The sequence below is a fragment of the Loxodonta africana genome, chromosome 10, assembly GCF_030014295.1.
Source record: "Loxodonta africana isolate mLoxAfr1 chromosome 10, mLoxAfr1.hap2, whole genome shotgun sequence".
In the NCBI taxonomy this organism is placed as follows: domain Eukaryota; kingdom Metazoa; phylum Chordata; class Mammalia; order Proboscidea; family Elephantidae; genus Loxodonta; species Loxodonta africana.
The window spans coordinates 110,004,579-110,023,197 of NC_087351.1; the positions used below are offsets into that span (position 1 = coordinate 110,004,579).

The 18,619-nt window shown below is 41.6% G+C and overlaps 1 protein-coding gene across 2 annotated transcripts in view; it reads right to left on the reverse strand.

The window, feature by feature from the left end:
• The window catches only part of RCOR1 (REST corepressor 1), a 146,288-nt gene that overhangs the window by 40,531 nt on the left and 87,138 nt on the right, over positions 1–18,619 (reverse strand). For both annotated transcript variants that reach the window (XM_064292942.1, XM_064292943.1), the window contains one exon: positions 13,694–13,777. In XM_064292942.1, the coding sequence (XP_064149012.1) occupies positions 13,694–13,777 (84 nt within the window). The remainder of the gene's footprint in view (positions 1–13,693; positions 13,778–18,619) is intronic.

An 18,619-nucleotide genomic window follows, 5' to 3' on the forward strand; every position in this document is an offset into this window, starting at 1 on the left:
TATGACCTTAAAAGTCTCTTCCACAGTTAATATTTTATGAGTAATTAAAAAAAATGTTTTTAATGTTAAATTTAAACTTTCATGTGCTGCATTAAAAAACAATTAAATCCCAAGAGAAAAAGGATAAGAGCATTCCTCCATTGTTACCCTAGTATTCACACATTCGTGTATCCTTCCAGGGAGTTTAAGTATTTACATTCTTATATATCACTATGTAAGATGTATACATAATATATATGTAGAAACTCACATGTTTTTAAAACGAATAATCACTAGAATGACATTTAGCTATGACTAATCATGACAAGGCGCCCTGGTGGCTCAGTGGTTAAGAGCTCGACTGCTAACAAAAAGGGTGGCAGTTCAAATACACCAGCCACTTCTGGGAAACCCTATAGGGCAGTTCTACTCTGTCCTATAGGGTTGCTATGAGTTGGAATCAACTTGACGACAAGGGGTTTGATTTTTTCAAAAAAAAAAATCAAGACAAGGCACATCCTCTCCTTAAAAATGTCCAAAATATACATGGTAAAGAACACAATCAGTGCAGTGACACACTTTCCTTCTGCAGGCAACTCAGTCCTCAAAATAATTTCATTAGCTACCATTTATGCTTTGCTTTGTAAACTACAAGCCGAAGGAATGAGCCATGTTTAAAACAAGGACAGTAACATCCTCTAACATTAAATGGCAGGAAAGGTATGAAAACTGACACTGTTAATTCTCCCCTAACCTCAAAAAAACCTACAGTGGAGACAGCCCTGGACCACGAGTCAAAATCCTGGTCTTTGTAAGGAGCTTGCTTAGGGAAGTCAAAATACATAAATGTAAAATATTATTAAAGTTAACCCTTCATACATATTTGTGGAGATTCAATAGAGGTGGGGATATAGTTCATGACCATACAACTGATTTAACAAGAATAATCAAAGCCAATCCTTTAACTGCATTAGTGAATGCTGTGCTCTAATTTAGCAGTCCCAATCCTAATTGATCAGAATTATCTGATAAACTTTTTTAAGATACTGGTTCTTAGGCCCTTCCCTGTTTTGTGTATATGTGCATACATGAATGTGTATGTACGAGGGAAACACAGAGAGGGGCTATGTTACAGGTCGTACATGGGTATACTACAAGGTCTGGTCACAAACAGCAGGGTACAAGTCACTTTCCCTCTGTCGGCCCTGGGACTGAAAGCTGAGCTGCACACTGGCACAGTGAGGGTGTGGTGAGGATGCAGTGAGGGGGAGCGGTGAGGGGGGTGGTGAGGGGACCGGTGAGGGGACGGTGAGGGGGCAGTGAGGGAATGGTGAGGGGGCGGTGAGGGGGCAGTGAGGGAATGGTGAGGGGGCAGTGAGGGGGCGGTGAGGGAGGTGGTGAGGAGGGCAGTGAGGGGGTAGTGAGGGAATGGTGAGGGGCGGTGAGGGAATGGCGAGGGGGCGGTGAGGGGGCAGTGAGGGAATGGCGAGGGGGCGGTGAGGGAATGGAGAGGGGGCGGTGAGGGGGCAGTGAGGGAATGGTGAGGGGGTAGTGAGGGAATGGCGAGGGGGCAGTGAGGGAGGTGGTGGGGGGGCAGTGAGGGAATGGTGAGGGGGCGGTGAGGGGGTAGTGAGGGAATGGCGAGGGGGCAGTGAGGGAGGTGGTGGGGGGGCAGTGAGGGAATGGTGAGGGGGCGGTGAGGGGGCAGTGAGGGAATGGTGAGGAGGCAGTGAGGGAGGTGGTGAGGAGGGCAGTGAGGGAATGGTGAGGGGGCGGTGAGGGGGCAGTGAGGAAATGGCGAGGGGGCGGTGAGGGGCAGTGAGGGAATGGTGAGGGAGGTGGTGAGGAGGGCAGTGAGGGAATGGTGAGGGGGCAGTGTGGGAATGGCGAGGGGGCAGTGAGGGAGGTGGTGAGGAGGGCAGTGAGGGAATGGTGAGGGGGCGGTGAGGGGGCAGTGAGGGAATGGCGAGGGGGCGGTGAGGGAACGGCGAGGGGGCAGTGAGGGAATGGTGAGGAGGCAGTGAGGGAGGTGGTGAGGGGGGCAGTGAGGGAATGGTGAGGGGGCGGTGAAGAGTGCAGTGAGGGAATGGTGAGGCAGTGAGGGAATGGCGAGGGGGCGGTGAGGAGGCAGTGAGGGATTGGTGAGAGGGCGATGAGGGGGCAGTGAGGGAATGGCGAGGGGGCAGTGAGGGAATGGTGAGGAGGCAGTGAGGGAGGTGGTGGGGGGGGCAGTGAGGGAATGGTGAGGGAGCGGTGAGGGGGGCGGTGAGGGGGGCCGTTAGAGTACTGGCATACAGCAGGCATGCTGGGAGGGGGCAGATTTTCCCACTGTAAGTCCTACCATTTTCAATGCTTGAATCTTGAGAGGAGTTTTGCTTTATTCAGTAAAGAAACCCTCAATAAGAACTGCTGTAGAAACAGGCAAAGTAACATATTTCACATTTAATTATTATCCACTGATTCAACAACATTCTCAGGCCTACTGTGTGCCTGGTGCTACTTATATAATATATAGTCATGATTAAAATAAATAATCTCTGCCCTCATGGAACTTATATTCTGGCTGGTAAGAGAAATAACTATATAAATAATTAATTCCAATTATTACAATGCCAGAGAAAAAGAAACATGAACGCATTTAACTGGGAAACCTGAGCTGCAGAATGAAGGCAGGCTTCTCTTCTACTGGAAAAGCACATTATAAATTCCTACTAACTCACGTGTTATTTACAGTAGTAAAAAACTGAAAAAAAGCTAAATGTTCAACAATGGGACACGGTTAAATAAATTAAGGTACAAAACAGGATACCATTCAGTATCAAAACTCAGTTTAATTTTTAATTACAGGAAAATCAAAGTTGAAACACTGTAAGTATGACCCCATTTGTGTTCAAAATCCTCTGAAGACTCCCTTCTAAGAGTTCCCAGGCCACAGTTCTGCATCACATTTGACTACAGCTGCCTCAGAAAACTTTTTGGTTTTCTACAAAAAGACTGGGACTAAAACCTGGCCTGACTGTACCTACACGTCAAAGAAGACAAGACTATTTATCTAGTAAGCCTTTTTCGATTTGTTACCAACATCACTTTGTTTTGCTAACTTTGAACTGCTTCTCCACACGCAAGCAACGAGTGTGAGAAGTCAGGCTACGGCATCCATTGCTGCAGGACCCCAGGAGAGAAAAGGCGGTGCGGGTTGCCAAGAGAACCAGAAGGACCAGTCACTTGGGACTGGGTGACACAGGGTGTACTCTGGGGGCTGGTGCTCTGGTAGAGTGTGAAATAGCAGGAGGCCCCTGTGTCTTGGAGTCCCTGGGTGGTGGAAACAGTTAATGCACTTGGCTGTTAACAGAAAGGTTGGAGGTTTGAGTCTACTCAGAGGTGCCTAGGAAAAAAGACCTGGTGATCTACTTCTGAAAAATCAGCCACTGAAAGTCCTATGGAGCACAGTTCTAGTCTGACACACGTGGGGTTGCCATGAGTTGGGAGTCAACTCAATGGCAACTGGCCCAGGTCTTTCTGTCAAAATCAGGAGTTCTCTCTTCCTCTTCCCCAGCAAGCCAGTCCAAAAGCCATTAGGTAGAGCTGAGCATCTGGGGTGGAGACCAAGTAAGCTTAGGAGGAAGACCCTGAGGGAGGGCAGTCTGGAATGGGGTGAGGAGGATGCCTACAGATGGGGAAGGGGAGAGAAGGGGAACATCCATGCAGGAGGGCAGCTGTACAATCACAACAGGGTCTGGGGAGCACCGCCAACACGGAGATGATGTCACAGCACAGAAACAGGCGGCCTAGTTGGTCTCAACAGATATTGGTGGAATAAATGTAGTATCACGCTTTAAACAACAACAAAAAAATCTCCCTACTGTCGAGTTGATTCTGACTCAAAGCAACCATACGGGGCAGCGCAGAACTACCCCATAGGGTTTCCAAGACTATAAATCTTTATGGAATCAGATTGACACATCTTTCTCCTGAGGAGTAGCTCATGGGTTCAAACAACTGACCATCTGGTTAGCAGGCATGTTAAAGGGCACCTGGACCACTCACCTAACCCCATACTGGAATGATCTTCATCTCCTCTGAGCATATCCAGGCACTCTGGATCATTGCTGATTTGACTTCCTAAATCCATCAAACCTCTGTTTAACAGCACTGACCTTGGTTAGGGCATCTACTCCTTTCCCCTGGAACGGTATCAACAATTTACCATCTCTAATCGGAAACCCTGGTGGCGTAGTGGTCAAGTGCTACGGCTGCTAACCAAGAGGTCAGCAGTTCAAATCCACCAGGCGCTCCCTGGAAACTCTATGGTGCAGTTCTACTCTGTCCTATACGGTTGCTAGGAGTCGGAATCGACTTGAGGGCAGTGGGTTTGGTTTGGTTTGGATTCCCTATTCTTCTCTAAACCACAGGGCTGTCAGTTAGCTTTCTAATGTAAACCTTACCCCTTCTAGCTAAAAATCCTTCAGGGAATCCTCAGCTCTAAGAATTCAGCTTTTCCAGTATCACTGCTTCTCATTCCCCCAAAGACATGTGTTCCAGTTAAGCAGGTCTCAAAACTAAAGCACTGGACCCCTCCCCCCCAATCTCCCTCTCTCCCTGCCTTTACGAATACAAATGCCATCATTTCTTCTGTCTAGAGTGCACTTGTGCCCCTTGTCCATCCTGCGAACTCCTATTCATTCTTCTACATTTTACTCAAATGTCAACAGTCTCCAAAGCTTTCCTTGTTCTCATGCAGGAGAAGATGGAGCTTTACGTTGGGTCCCAATGGAAGCAACAGAACATTAAATGGTACACAGAGATGCTGGATGTTAAAACAATGTAAGACCGACTGTCCTCTTGTCCAATTAGTGAGCATTTTTCCATTTCTCCCTCACTGTTGCCAAAGTTCTTGATTCCACCACATGTTTATTTTTACTTCATTCACTCCTTTGTCCCCTAAATCTCATGTCATTCTTTCATCAAGTAATTTTTACTAAGTAAATTTCCACAATCATTTGATATAATACTATTTAAACTCTCTTGTTCCTATCCACTGAGCCGTGGTGACGCAGTGGTTAGGAGCTGGGCTCCTAACCAAAAGGCTGGCAGTTCGAATCTACCAGCCATGCCTTAGAAACCCTATGGGGCAGTTCTACTCTGTCCCATAGGGCCACTATGAGTCAGAATCGACTTGACGGCAGTGGGTTTTTCGGGTCCCTATCTATGCTGCTTGGAACCATGTCGACTTTCTCTACATGTAAGGAGTCTCTCTACAAGGTACACTCCTCCAGGACTACCAGGTACCTAGGTACATATAAGCTGAATCGCCACTGAATGTTTTAGACAGCACCCAAGGCAACTAGTGTGATATTAGCAGTGCTTTAAGTATTCAATTTACAATTTATTAAATGAAGCAGCACACGAAGGCAGATACATGAACAAAAATAAAATGCAGGCTGGAGACTGGAGATCCAGCCCATACTCCATTCCAAACTAGCTGTGAGGCTGCAGCACTTAACTTCCTAGACTCAGTTTTTCACCTCTAAAAAGAGGTGAGTTCGACTAGAGAAAATACAAGTAAATTACTTGTTTACATGTTCATTTTCTTCTCTCTCTCCCCAGATAGACTATAAATTTCCAGAATCCCTAACACCTGATTCCAGGCACACAAAGCTGCTCAATAAAAATGAATGAAAATCACTTCTCACTATATAAAATCAAATTCAGTATACAGGTAGTCCCCGGCTTACGATGTAATTCAAGTTACGACAAATCACACTTCCGACTGTCCATTTTTGGTTTTTCTGGTACACGTTATTATTGCTGGTAATAAGTACTACATACAATGCTGCGTCGCATAATTTGCTGATGTCATCATTTCTTTAAGTTCATATGTAATGTTTCCAACCCCCAAAGACAAATAAAGATTGGATTTATAAAGATACTAATAATAAAAGGCAGTTAGTAAAGAAACTTAAGGAAAAAAAAAAAAAGAAAGGTGTTTCACTTAATGTCAGAACCAACTTACGACCAAGTCGTCGGAACGGGCCCCCACTGTAAGCCAGGAACTACCTGTAGCCCCCACAGAGATACTTCTGGAGGGAATTTAACACCATGAATCTAAGATTGACCTAGACAAATAAATACTGAGACAGAAAAATGGAAAAGAATGAAAATGCTACTCAAACAGGAATCAACAGGTCAATGAAATAAAAATCAAGAGCCCGAGCCCAACACAGACCTTTGAGTTTAATATAAGTAAAGGGAAAAAAATAATTCAATAAATTCTAAATGGAGTAAACATGTAAGCAGGGAGTGGGGACAGGATCACAAGAAAACACAGGTATATATTTTTGTAGCTTGTTTTTTGGGGGGTAGCAGGGGGAACCTTTTTCAGTGTGAGAGTATACTAGGGGCCACAGATTAATAAATTTATATATACACATACACATTTTTTGTTCAAGTATATATTTAAATCAAAATAAGATTAATAAATTTTAGCTGTGTGTCTGTGTACATATATACGCATAAATCAAAAATGGAGTAAGACATAAAAAGAATTAAATTATAGTAATGCCTTTTAAGTTTAGTAATAATTAATAAAATCCTTTTCTATCAGTTCAGCAAAGTTTCAAAAATTTATATACCTAGTGCCATGGTGGTTTTGGAAAACAGACACACATACATATATCTCTTTAGAGGAAATCTGGAAAAATCCTCCAAAATTTAAAATATACGTACCATTTGGTCTAGCAACCCAGCTTGTAAGAACTTGTCTTTCAGACGCACCCACAGGCTGTTCACTGTAGCACCGTTCAGAAATGCGTAAACTATGGAACACTCATCATGTCTGCTGTTGTTAGTTGCTGTCAAGTCATTCCAGGAAAAAGATAAATCTACAGGGATCACCAGCATCCCTGGGTGGTGCAAATGATTAACGCGGTTGGTTGTTAACCGAAAGATTGGAGAGATTCAAGTCTACCCAGAGGCGCCTCACAAGAAAGGCCTGGGCAACCTACTTCCAAAACACAAGCCACTGAAAACCCTGGGGAGCACGGTCCTACTCTGACACACGTGGGGTCGCCAGAGCCAGAGTCTACTCGATGGCAACTGGTTTTTTTTACAGGGACTAACAGACATCCAGAAAATTAACAACTGTTAACTTGGGGAAAGTAGGACAGTTTTTCACTTTTTAAAATTTTAGACACTGAGTTTTGGGTTTTTTGTTTGTTTGTTTGTTTGTTTGTTTAAAAGAAATAATATTATTTGTCCATTGAACTATGAATTCTATTTCTAGGGATTTATCCTAAATAAATAAATGAAAATGTTCACTGCAGCTTTTATTAAAAGAGTTTAAAAAAAAAGAAAAAGATTTCAAATATCTGTCCCCAAAAAAAGGCTAAATGATGGTACATTCATATTTGGTACAGTTAAAAATTAGGCAAATGCACTGGGATGGTACAAAGCCACAGATATATTAAGAACACTGCTAAACAGCTCATATTTTATGAAAAAAATTTAAATACTTGTTAATATGCATTAAAATATTAGGGAAAATACAGACATTGTAAAAAATGGCTATGGGAGGCTCTCACTGGCTACATTATACATCCTGTATTGTTTGAATTTTCGGTAATGAGCATATATTTTTATAATCATAAGACAATTTTTAAAACTGTCAGTAACCGAAACTAAACATACAAAGTAAAGATCAGTCCACAGACTGGTCCACATCTACCATGGCCTCCACCAGACTGAGCCTAGTACAGCTAGATGGTGCCCGGCTACCACCACCAACTGCTCTGACAGGGATCACAATAGAGGGTCCCTGACAGGGCTGGAGAAATTGTAGAACAAAATTCTAACTCACGAAAAAACACCAGACTTGCTGGCCTGACATAGACTGGAGAAACCCTGAGTGTATGGCCCCCGGACACCCTTTTAGCGCAGTAATGAGTCACTTCCGAGGTTCACCCTTCAACCAAAGATTAGACAGACCTATAAAACAATATGAGACTAAAGGGGCACAACAGCCCAGGGGGCAAGGACAATAAGGAAGGAGGGGACAAGAAAGCTGGTAACGGGGAACCCAAGGTCAAGAAGGGAGAGTGTTGACATGTCATGAGGCTGTTAACCAATGTCATAAAACAATATGTGTACTGTTTATGAGAAACTAGTTTGTTCTGTAAACCTTCATCTGAAGTTTACAAAAAAAAAAAAAAAGAACAAGCAAATAGGGTAGCAATTTGTTTTCACTACAATTGCAGGAGAAGTGATTTTCGGAGAATTAGTGGTTTCAGTGTCAGGGTTTGGGGCAGGAGAGGTAAACTGAGAAGGAGCAAGTGAAAGTGGAGAGTGAGACAGAGTAGAGAGGGAGCTGAGGGTCAGTGGGGTGGGGGAATCTTAGCAGTTGTCTGAGTGGGAAACTTCGGAGAGAGTTGTCTAAAGCAGATTTTAAGGACGTAGCCTTTATGATAAAAACAAAAAACCCAAACCTGTTGCTGTTGAGCCAATTCCAACTATGGCGATCCCAGAGTAGAACTGCTCCACAAGGTTTTCTTGGCTGTAATCTTAGGGAAGCAGATCGCCAGGGCCTTCTTCTGTGGTGCCTCTGGTGGGTTAGCACTGCCAACCTTTAGGTTAGTAGTCAAGCACAAACCATTTGTGCCATCTAGGGAGGGACCTTGCCTTTATACGCTGTGTAACATCTCTTGCCCTGCTCCTTTAAGAAAACCACAGTAAAGAGCAACATTCTCTTCTGTCCAGTGTGGTAACCAGTAGCCACACAAGGCTAGTGAGCCCTGGAAGTACGGCTGGCCTGAACTGAGGTGTGCTGCTAGTATAACACACACACCGGATTTCCAATATAAAAAAAAAGTAAAACATCCATCTCATTAATATTATAAAAACTGAATGTGTATTCAAATGATACCATTTTCAATATACTGAATGAATAAAGTGTATTACTAAAGTTAAAAAAAAAAAAAAAGTTTCAGTAACCCTATCAGGCAGAATTCTAGAACAGCCCTCTGAGAAGAAACCAATACAGAAAAAGCCAGGGATTTACAGACAATCTTACTTAGAATTTTAGATACCTGCTAGAACTGCATATATGTACTATATCTCTTAATTCTACTTAAAGTCAGAATAAATGCTAAATAACCCAGGCTTACACATTATTTTAAAATGAAAAAGGCATTTAGAAAAGATTTCTCTTTTTTTGCTTGTGAACGGGGGGAGGTGAAGAGGAGAGGACAGATGGCAATGAGCAAATTTTATATACTTGTTTGCTTTAACACTATAATTACATTTAAAATATTGTGAGGCTTAACTATGGTTAGACTACTAGCCAAGGAGTATGATGCCCAATGTTGCACAAAAAAAGAACCAAAACCACATCAAGGAACCCACACTACACCGCCATCCTTGCATTCAGGCACTCAGGAAAGCTCTCTTCAGGCCACAATTCCATTTCTAGGAATATGTCTTAAGAAAATATTAAAAATAAATAGAGGCCAACATGCTGTGACTCAATTTTCAGTGTAGCTTTCTTTTACAACAGCAACAAATTAGGAGTGACCTAAATATTCAACAGAACAATGACTGCATACATTGATATGAATATGATGGAATATTACCCAGTTATTAACAATGTTGTAAAAGGCTTTTAACAGCATGGGGAAGTGCTTAGGTCAAGGTTTAGGAAGACAAACCAAAACTCAAAGCAAATCCATTGCCATCAAGTCGATTTTGACTCATAGCAACCCTGCAGGACAGAGTAGAAGTGCTCCATAGGGTTTCCAAGGAGCAGCTGGTGGATTTGAACTGCCAGCCTTTAAGTTAGCAGCCAAGCTCTTAACCACTGTGCCACCACGGCTCCAAAGTGAAAGTTCTAGGGGGCACCAGGAAGACAAAACACACCCACATATGGGCACACCACCATTTCAATTATGCAAACATGCACAGAGAAAAAGACTGGAAGAAGTATTCGAAAATGCAGAATAATGGTTATCACTGAGTAACAGAATAATGGGTGATTTTTTTCTTGTTTATACTTTTCTGTGTCTTCTGAATGTTCACCAATATATAAACATTACTTTTTATGGCTTTTAAAGTTTTAACCTATATTGACAGGGCTTACAAATTGCCCTTGTTTAAAAGTCCACTAACTTTCCCATATTCTGCTCTTTTCTTTTAGGTCTAGAAAAAACAAAACAAAGTTCTGACTCCAAAGACTCCAGTGGGTAATAAATAGCAAAAGGTATTAATACAATCTTAAACCATAGTAACAGAGGTATGCATGGCTGGAATGAAGAGGAAACAGACTTAACAAACTCAACCTGGGAGCAATGTTTAGAAACATGACCCATGAGTGAAGAGTCAGCAAGCCTGGACACTACTTCTGGTTCCATCACTGACTACTTGCGTTAGTTTTGTAATACTCTTTGAACTGTTAAACTCTCAGCTGTAAAATGGAGGCAAGAACTTGCTCTTGGGTTATCCTGAAGACTGAATGATATAGGATCATGGAAAGCATTTTAGCACCATGCTTGGCATAAAAATTTATCAAACACTTACTATTATTAATTTTCAGTCCTGGACACCATAACTTAAGATGGGCATTGTGACCGACTGGAATGTATCCAGGAGAGCAACAGAGATGTAAAGAGACCCAGAACTCATATCATCTGAAAAAAACTTAAAGCAACGAGGTAGGTTTAGCTTGGATTAAGGTCATCAGGGAGGCAGGATGAATGAATATCTAAGACTCACAGGGAAGCAGACTTAATTAACAGATATCAGGGAAATAAAGCTTTAAAAATTACAGGGAGGCATATTTTCAGCTCCATCCAAGAAAGAACAGCATGTTCTAAAATGGAATGGATTATTTTTGTAAATTGCTCCAAGTGTGGAAAGAAAAAAAAAAAAAACTCAGAAAATTCTTAAAAGGTCTTTCCTAGCACAAAGGCACCAGAAGTGCCAATATTCTTTTCTTCCCGTTCTGTTCTCCATTATAAACTCATAAAATAGCACCCCGAAGAACGTAAAATTAAGATATTCTTTAAAAAAACAGATTATACTGAGAAAACTACTTTATTACTGCTGAAGTTGACATTACTAAGAGCAGTCAAATTTCCTGTGTCCCATGGAGGGTGTTGCACATAAAACAACAAACCAAGATCCCTCTGGGTAAAGATTAAACATGTTTCTTTGATGATATGTTCTCAGCGCCCTAAATATGATGAGCATGGATTTTGAATATCCAAGAGAAGAATATAGTATGCATCATCTGTCACACTTACTTGGCAGCGGAAACCTGTTAACAACTATTTTAATACTTCAAAACACAATTAGGGAAATCCTGATGGAAGCCTAAGAGTTCCAATTTTACTCTCAATGTAATAGACTCCTTAGAGACATTTACCACTGATGGCCTTCTAAGCCCTGCCGTGTTCTAGAGCAATGGTTCTTAACCTGTTTTTGTCAAAAGACCCCTTATAGAATTCAATGCCTCTCTCCAGAAAAATGCACGTTCATCAAAAATTTTGCATGTGACGAACAGACATATACACACCCCCTTGTTCATTACAAGATTGTTCACAATAGCAAAAAGATGGAAACTTAGATGCCCTTCAGCAGATGAATGGATAAACTATGGTACATACACACAATGGAGTATTACGTAGCGATGAAGAAGGATGAATCTGGGAAGCATCTCATAGCATGTGTGCATCTGGAGGACATTATGATGAGTGAAATAAGTCATTGACAAATGGACAAATACTGTACGAGACCACTACTATAAAGACTCATGAAAAGGTTTACATATAAAAAGAAACAATCTTTGACGGTTACAAGGGAGGGGAAGGGTGGGGATGGAAAAACAGTAACAATAGATAAGTGGAAACTTTGGTGAAGGGTAAGACAGTACACAATACTGGGGAAGCCAACACAACCTTACAAGGCAAGGTCATGGTAGTGCTATAGACACATCCAAAATGCCTGAGGGACTGAACTGCTGGGCTGAGGGCTGTGGGGACCATGGTCTCAGGGAACAGCTAGCTCAACTGGCATTAAGAGTTTATAAAGAGTATGTTCTACATTCTACTTTGATGAATAGTGTCTGGGGTCTTAAGAGCCTGTGACCGGCCATCTAGGACACTCCACTGGTCTCGACCCTTCAGGAGCAAAGAATAAAGAAAACTAAAGATACAAGGGAAAGACTAGTCCAAAGGACTAACGGACCACATCTTCCATGGACCCTACCAGACCGAGTCCAGTAAAACTAGATGGTGCTTGGCTATCACCACTGACTGCTCTGACAGGAGTCACAACAGAGAGTCCTGGACAGAGCTGGAGAAAAATGTAGAACAAAATTCTAATTCAAAAACAAAGACCAGACTTGCCGGCCTGACGAGAGTCTAGAGAAACCCTGAGTGTATGGCCCCCGACACCCTTTCAGCTCAGTAATGAGGTCACTCCTGAGGCTCACCTTCAGCCAAAGACGTAACATGCCCATGGAACGAAACAAGCGTAAAGGGGTGCACCAACCCTGCGGCAGGAACTGAAAGGCAGGAGGGAACAGGAAAGCTAGTAATAGGGAACCCAGGGTTGAAAAGGGACGGTGTTGGCACGTCGTGGGGCTGTTAACCAGTGTCATAGAACAATGTGTGTACTAACTGTTTGGTGAGAAACTAGTCCTACAAACCTTCTTCTAAAGTACAATGAAAAAAATTCTTTTTCGCATGTGAATTTCAAGTTCACAGACCCCAAAAAGACCATTCACAAATCCCTGCTGAAAAATTCTCAAAAAAGGAGTTTAGTCTTCTTCTCTCTCATGAGGAAACCCTGGTGGCTTAGTGGTTAAGTGCTACAACTGCTAACCAAAAGGCTGGCAGTTCAAATCTACCAGGCGCTCCTTGGAAACTCTATGGGGTAGTTCTACTCTGTCCGATAGGATCGCTATGAGTTGGAACCGACTCAACAGCAACAGGTTTTTGGGTTTTCTCTTACGAAGTTATGAAGAAAATAAAGACTTTGAAAATGGCAGTTTAACTTATGGAAAAGTATAACAAAAAATTAATCTTGTATGGCATCAGTTGAACAGATGGGACAGAAAAGCTGAGAAATCAGACTCTGAAAATACAATTAATATTACCAACAGCTACAGGGCCCCTTCCTTCCACCCCCACCCCCCCAAAAATGAAATGTAGCTCAGAATATTCATCCTAATAAACTTTTAAAACATAAAACAAATAAATTGCCAACTCAAAGTTTTCCTTCCAGCTAGGCAGGTCTTATAAGGTCTATTTCCAATAATACACATTTGGACTCTGTCATCTTTTTAATCTTCACCTTAAAAATCTGACCATTTCTCTGTCCTTAGAAATTTATAAATTCCCAGCTAAGGGAGGTACATGACGAGTCATGATTTTCTTCCCACTCTGAGTCTCTCTTTCTAGTTACTTCAGAATTAGCTACACAAAGCATTGTGGAAAAAGTGGGAAATGATGAAACCACAAGGTTAAAAATCTTTAAGTCATTATGACAGACCACAGTAAAAAAAAAAAAAAGTTATTTCCAAACTCCAAATTATTTCTTTTAAATAGAGAAATGAAAAAGAATTTATGAGAAATGAAATATATGTTGAGAATTTTAGCCACAAAGGTACCTTTAAAACCTTACGTTAAATAAAAAGAGTGAAAAATAAATGTGTTTGAAGACTTACGTTTTGCCTCTGAGAGATTTTGATTAGGTGACCAGACTAGCATTCCAAGATTTTCTCTTTCTTGACTGCGTCTTGCCAGTTTAGCTTGGTAGAAATAAAAAAGAAAATTCTTATGTAATTATTATAATTTAACAGATATAACAAGCAATGAGTAACAACAAGACTTTGGTCTTTAAGCCTGAGAGCGTGATGACATCACCCACCTTTTACCTAAACCTGCCTTAATGGGACCCATGTGCTTAGCATTATAGGGTGATGGGATGGGTGGGGGTGGCTCCCAAATCAGCTGAGACAATGTTACTGCCAAGCACTTTTGTATCTTACCTTTTTTTTTTAACTTAAGAAACAGGTACCATGTAGAGTTGTTAGGTACTGTCGAGTCAGCTCCGACTCATAGCAAGCCTAGGCACAAGAGAAAGAAGCACTGCCCAGTCCTGTGCCATCCTCACAATCGTTGCTATGTTTGAGCCCATTGTTGCAGCTACTGCTGTCAATCCACCTCATTTAGAGTCTTCCTCTTCTTTTTGCTGACCCTCTACTTTACCAAGCATGATGTCCTTCTCCAGGGATTGGTCCCTCTTGATAACATGTCCAAAGTACAAAAGACAAAGTCTCACCACCCTCCCTTTGAAGGGCAATTCTGGCTGTACTTCTTTCAAGGCAGATTTGTTCCTTCTTCTGGCAGTCCATTTATATTCAATATTCTTCACCAACACAATTCAAAGGCATCAATTCTTCCTTCGTCTTCCTTATTCATTGTCCAGCTTTCACATGCATATTGAAGCAACTGAAAATACCATGGCTTACATCAAGCACACCTTAGTCCTCAAAGTGACATCTTTGCTTTTTAACACTTTAAAGAGGTCTTTTGCAGCAGATCTGCCGAATGTAATGTGTCTTTTGATTTCCTGACTGCTGCTCCATGGGCATTGATTGTGGATTCAAGTTAAATGAAATCCTTGAAAACTTCAATATCTTCTCCATTTATCTTGATGTTGCTTATTAGTCCAGTTGTGAGGATTTCTGTTTTATGCTGAGATGTAATCCAAGCTGAAGGCTGTAGTCTAGTCTTCGATCTTCATAGTAAGTGCTTCAAATCCTCTTCACTTTCAGCAACCAAGGTTTTGTCATCTGCATATCACAGGTTGTTAATGAGTCTTCCTCCAATCCTGATGTCCCGTTCTTGTAAATACAGTCCACCTTCTCTGACTATCTGTTCAGCGTACAGACTGAAAAACTATGGTAAAAGGATGCAACCCTGACAAATGCCTCTCCTGATTTTAAACCACACTGTATCCCCTTGTTCTGTTTGAATGACTGCCTCTCGGTCTATGTACAGGTTCTGCATGAGCACAATTATATGTTCTGGAAATCCTGTTCTTCATAATGTTATCCATTTGTTATGATCCATACAGACGAATATCTTACAGTTATTCCTATTTGACAGATCCTGTGTAATTCATAGTGCTCACACTTTGGGTCTTTCCTCCCCAGCCTTCCAACATTTCTCTTTGAAATAACGCTCCCAGAGAATTTAATGTATGTTTTGATCACCCTCACCCTTCTCTGCCATTAATAACTTTATAGTGACTTGACAATAGAAATCCAAAGATTCTTTTAACAACATTATTTTAAAAATTTAACCTGAGGGAGCCAAGATGGCGGAATACACAGGCGCTTCCGGCGAGCCCTCTTTACAACAAACACCCGAAAAAACGAGTGAAACAAGTATATTTGTGACAAGCTGGGAGCCCTGAACTTCAAAGGCAAGCTTAGACAACGAACTGAGGGGCAGGGGAAGGAAGAGACCTTTCAGAAGCGGAAAGGATTGACCAGACCTGAAAGGCGGGGAGCCCTGAGGCACCATTCCTGAGCAGCGGCAGCAGCAGCGGGCTGGTACTAGCACTCGGCAGCAGTTTCCTCAGGGACAAGCAGCAGCCACACAGCCCACACACACCTCTGGAACCTGAGAACCGTGCTCTCGGCAAAAGCTAAGTGTTTGTGTATATGTTACCGGGCCCCGGCACCCCAAGCTGGCTTCAGAGGCTGAATCCCTGGGTCTGAGATAGACCCTGGTGAGCACCCAGAGCCATCGTCCCGGCCTTGGGAGAGCAAAAAAAAATTGCATTTAGGGGAAAAGATAATTTGCTAGCTCCAATAACCAGGGGAGCTCAGGACAGAAGCAGCTCCTGTCCAGGCATAAACTGTCTGTGGACTTGGAGCACCTTTCCCTTCTGCATGGACCCGTGTGGGCCCATTTCGGGAGAATAGGCCCTTGTTGGCAGACTCCAACCATTTCAGCTGTACAGTGGACAGGTGGGTGTCTGATGTTTGATATTGCTTTGCCTATTAAACAAGGTCCTCACCTACCCACATCAGGGACCTAAGGACTGGTAGCTCCACTCAGGTCACCCAACCACCCACAACAGGGGTCCAAAGATAACTGGCACCTCCCAGTCCTTACAACCAAAAACTTTGGGTGCCCACAGTCTGTCTGCAGAACCCACCCACCTGCACGTTCTAGGGAACAGGGATGCGCTTTCCTCAGAGACACTCAGGGGTCGGTTCTCAACCCCCTGCCTTGTTCAGAGCGTGACCCCCTACTGCAATCAGATACCAGTATACACGCCAATCACCCCTGCCCCTCTAAGACTGTAGGGCGGAGCCTGGACCACACACTGGATGATCAGCTACCTGGAAACCTGAGCTGAATTCATACAAGAAAACTGAATGGACTCCTAGGCTGATATACCTGATAACAGCTCTAGCCAGCTGGGGACAGGACACCAGAGCTCCAAAGGTGAAAATAATCAAGCTGGCTCACTGAAGCAACCCACAGGGGTATACCAAAACAAAACAAAGAAAGAAGCTATGACACGGTAAGCAAGCATAAACTAATACAATAACTTATAGATGGCTCAGAGACAACAGTCAATATGAAGTCACATAAAGAAACAGACCATGATCACCTCAACAGGCTCTCAAAACAAAGAATCCAGGGATCTTCTAGATGAAAGTGCCTTCCTGGAATTACCAGATGCAGAATACAAAAGTTTAATATACAGAACCCTTCAAGACATCAGGAAGGAAATGAGACAATATGCAGAACAAGCCAAAGGACACACAGATAAAGCAACTGAAGAAATTAGAAAGATTATTCAGGAACATAATGAAAAGTTTAATAAGCTGGAAAAAATCCACAGTCAGCAATCAGAAATTCAGAATATTATCAATAAAATTACAGAAGTAGACAACTCAATAGAAAGTCAGAGGAGCAGAACTGAGCAAGTAGAAGCTAGACTGAACTAGAAGATAAATCACTTGGCACTAATGTATTTGAAGAAATATGAGAAAAAAGAATTAAAAAAAAAATGAAGAAACCTTAAGGAATCATGTGGGACTCTATCAAGAGAAATAACCTACAAGTGACTGGTGTACCAGAACAGGGAGGGATAACAGAAAATACAGAGAGAAATGTTGAAGATTTGTAGGCAGAAAACTTCCCTGATATCATGAAAGATGAGAAAATATCTATCCAAGATGCTCATCGAACTCCACATAAGGTAGATTTTAATGAAAGTCACCAAGACATATTATAACCAAACTTGCCAAAACCAAAGATAAAGAGAGAATCATAAGAGCAGCGAGGGATAAACGAAAATCACCTACAAAGTAGAGCTAATAAGAATAAGCTCGGACTACTCGGCAGAAACCACCCAGGCAAGAAAGCAATAGGATGACATATTTAAAAAATTGAAGGAAAAAAATTCCCTGTCAAGAATCATATATCTAGCAAAACTGTCTCTTAAATATGAAAGTGAAATTAAGACATTTCCAGATAAGCACAAGTTTAGGGAATTCGTAAAAACCAAACCAAAACTACAAGAAATACTAAAGGGAGTTCTTTGGTTAGAAAATCAATACTATCAGGTATCAACCCAAGACTAGAACACTGGGCAGAGAAACCAGAAGTCAACCCACACAGGGAAATCCAAAAAAACAAAGCAAGATTATTTAAAAAAAAAAAAGCATCAAAAAAGGGTAACAGCGATGTTATTCTATAAAAGAAGACAACATTAGAATAATAAAGAGGGACTAAGATATGTAATCATACACCTTCCAAATGGAGAGGAAGATATGGCAATACAAAGAAATAAAAGTTAGGTTTAAATTTAGAAAAATAGGGGTAAATAATAAGGTAACCACAAAGGAGACAAACTATCCTACTCATCAAAATAAAATACAAGGAAAAAATACAGACTCAGCAGAAACAAAATCAACAACAACAATTATGAGGAAAGGACAATATATAAAGAATATCTACTCAGCACATAAAGTCAGGTGGGAAAAAGAAACTGCCAGCACACAAAAAAAGACATCATAATGATAGCACTAAATTCATACCTATCCATAATTACTCTGAATGTAAATGGACTAAATGCACCAATAAAGAGACAGAGAGTGGCAGGATGGATTAAAAAACAAGATCCGTCTATATGCTGCCTACAACAGACACACCTTAAACTTAAGAGACAAAAACAAACTAAAACTCAAAGGATGGAAAAAATATATCAAGCAACAACAATGAAAAAAGAGCAGGAGTGGCAATATTAATTTCTGACAAAATAGACTTTAAAGTCAAATCCATCAGAAATGATAAGGAAGGACGCTATATAATGATTAAAGGGACAATACACCAGGAAGATATAACCATATTAAATATTTATTCACCCAATGACAGGGCTGGAAGATACATAAAACAAACTCTATCAGCATTGAAAAGTGAGACAGCTCCACAATAATAGTACGAGACTTCAACACGCCACTTTCAGTGAAGGGCAGGACATCCAGAAAGAAGCTCAATAAAGACAAGGAAGATCTAAATGCCACAATCAGCCAACTTGACCTCACAGACATATACAGAAC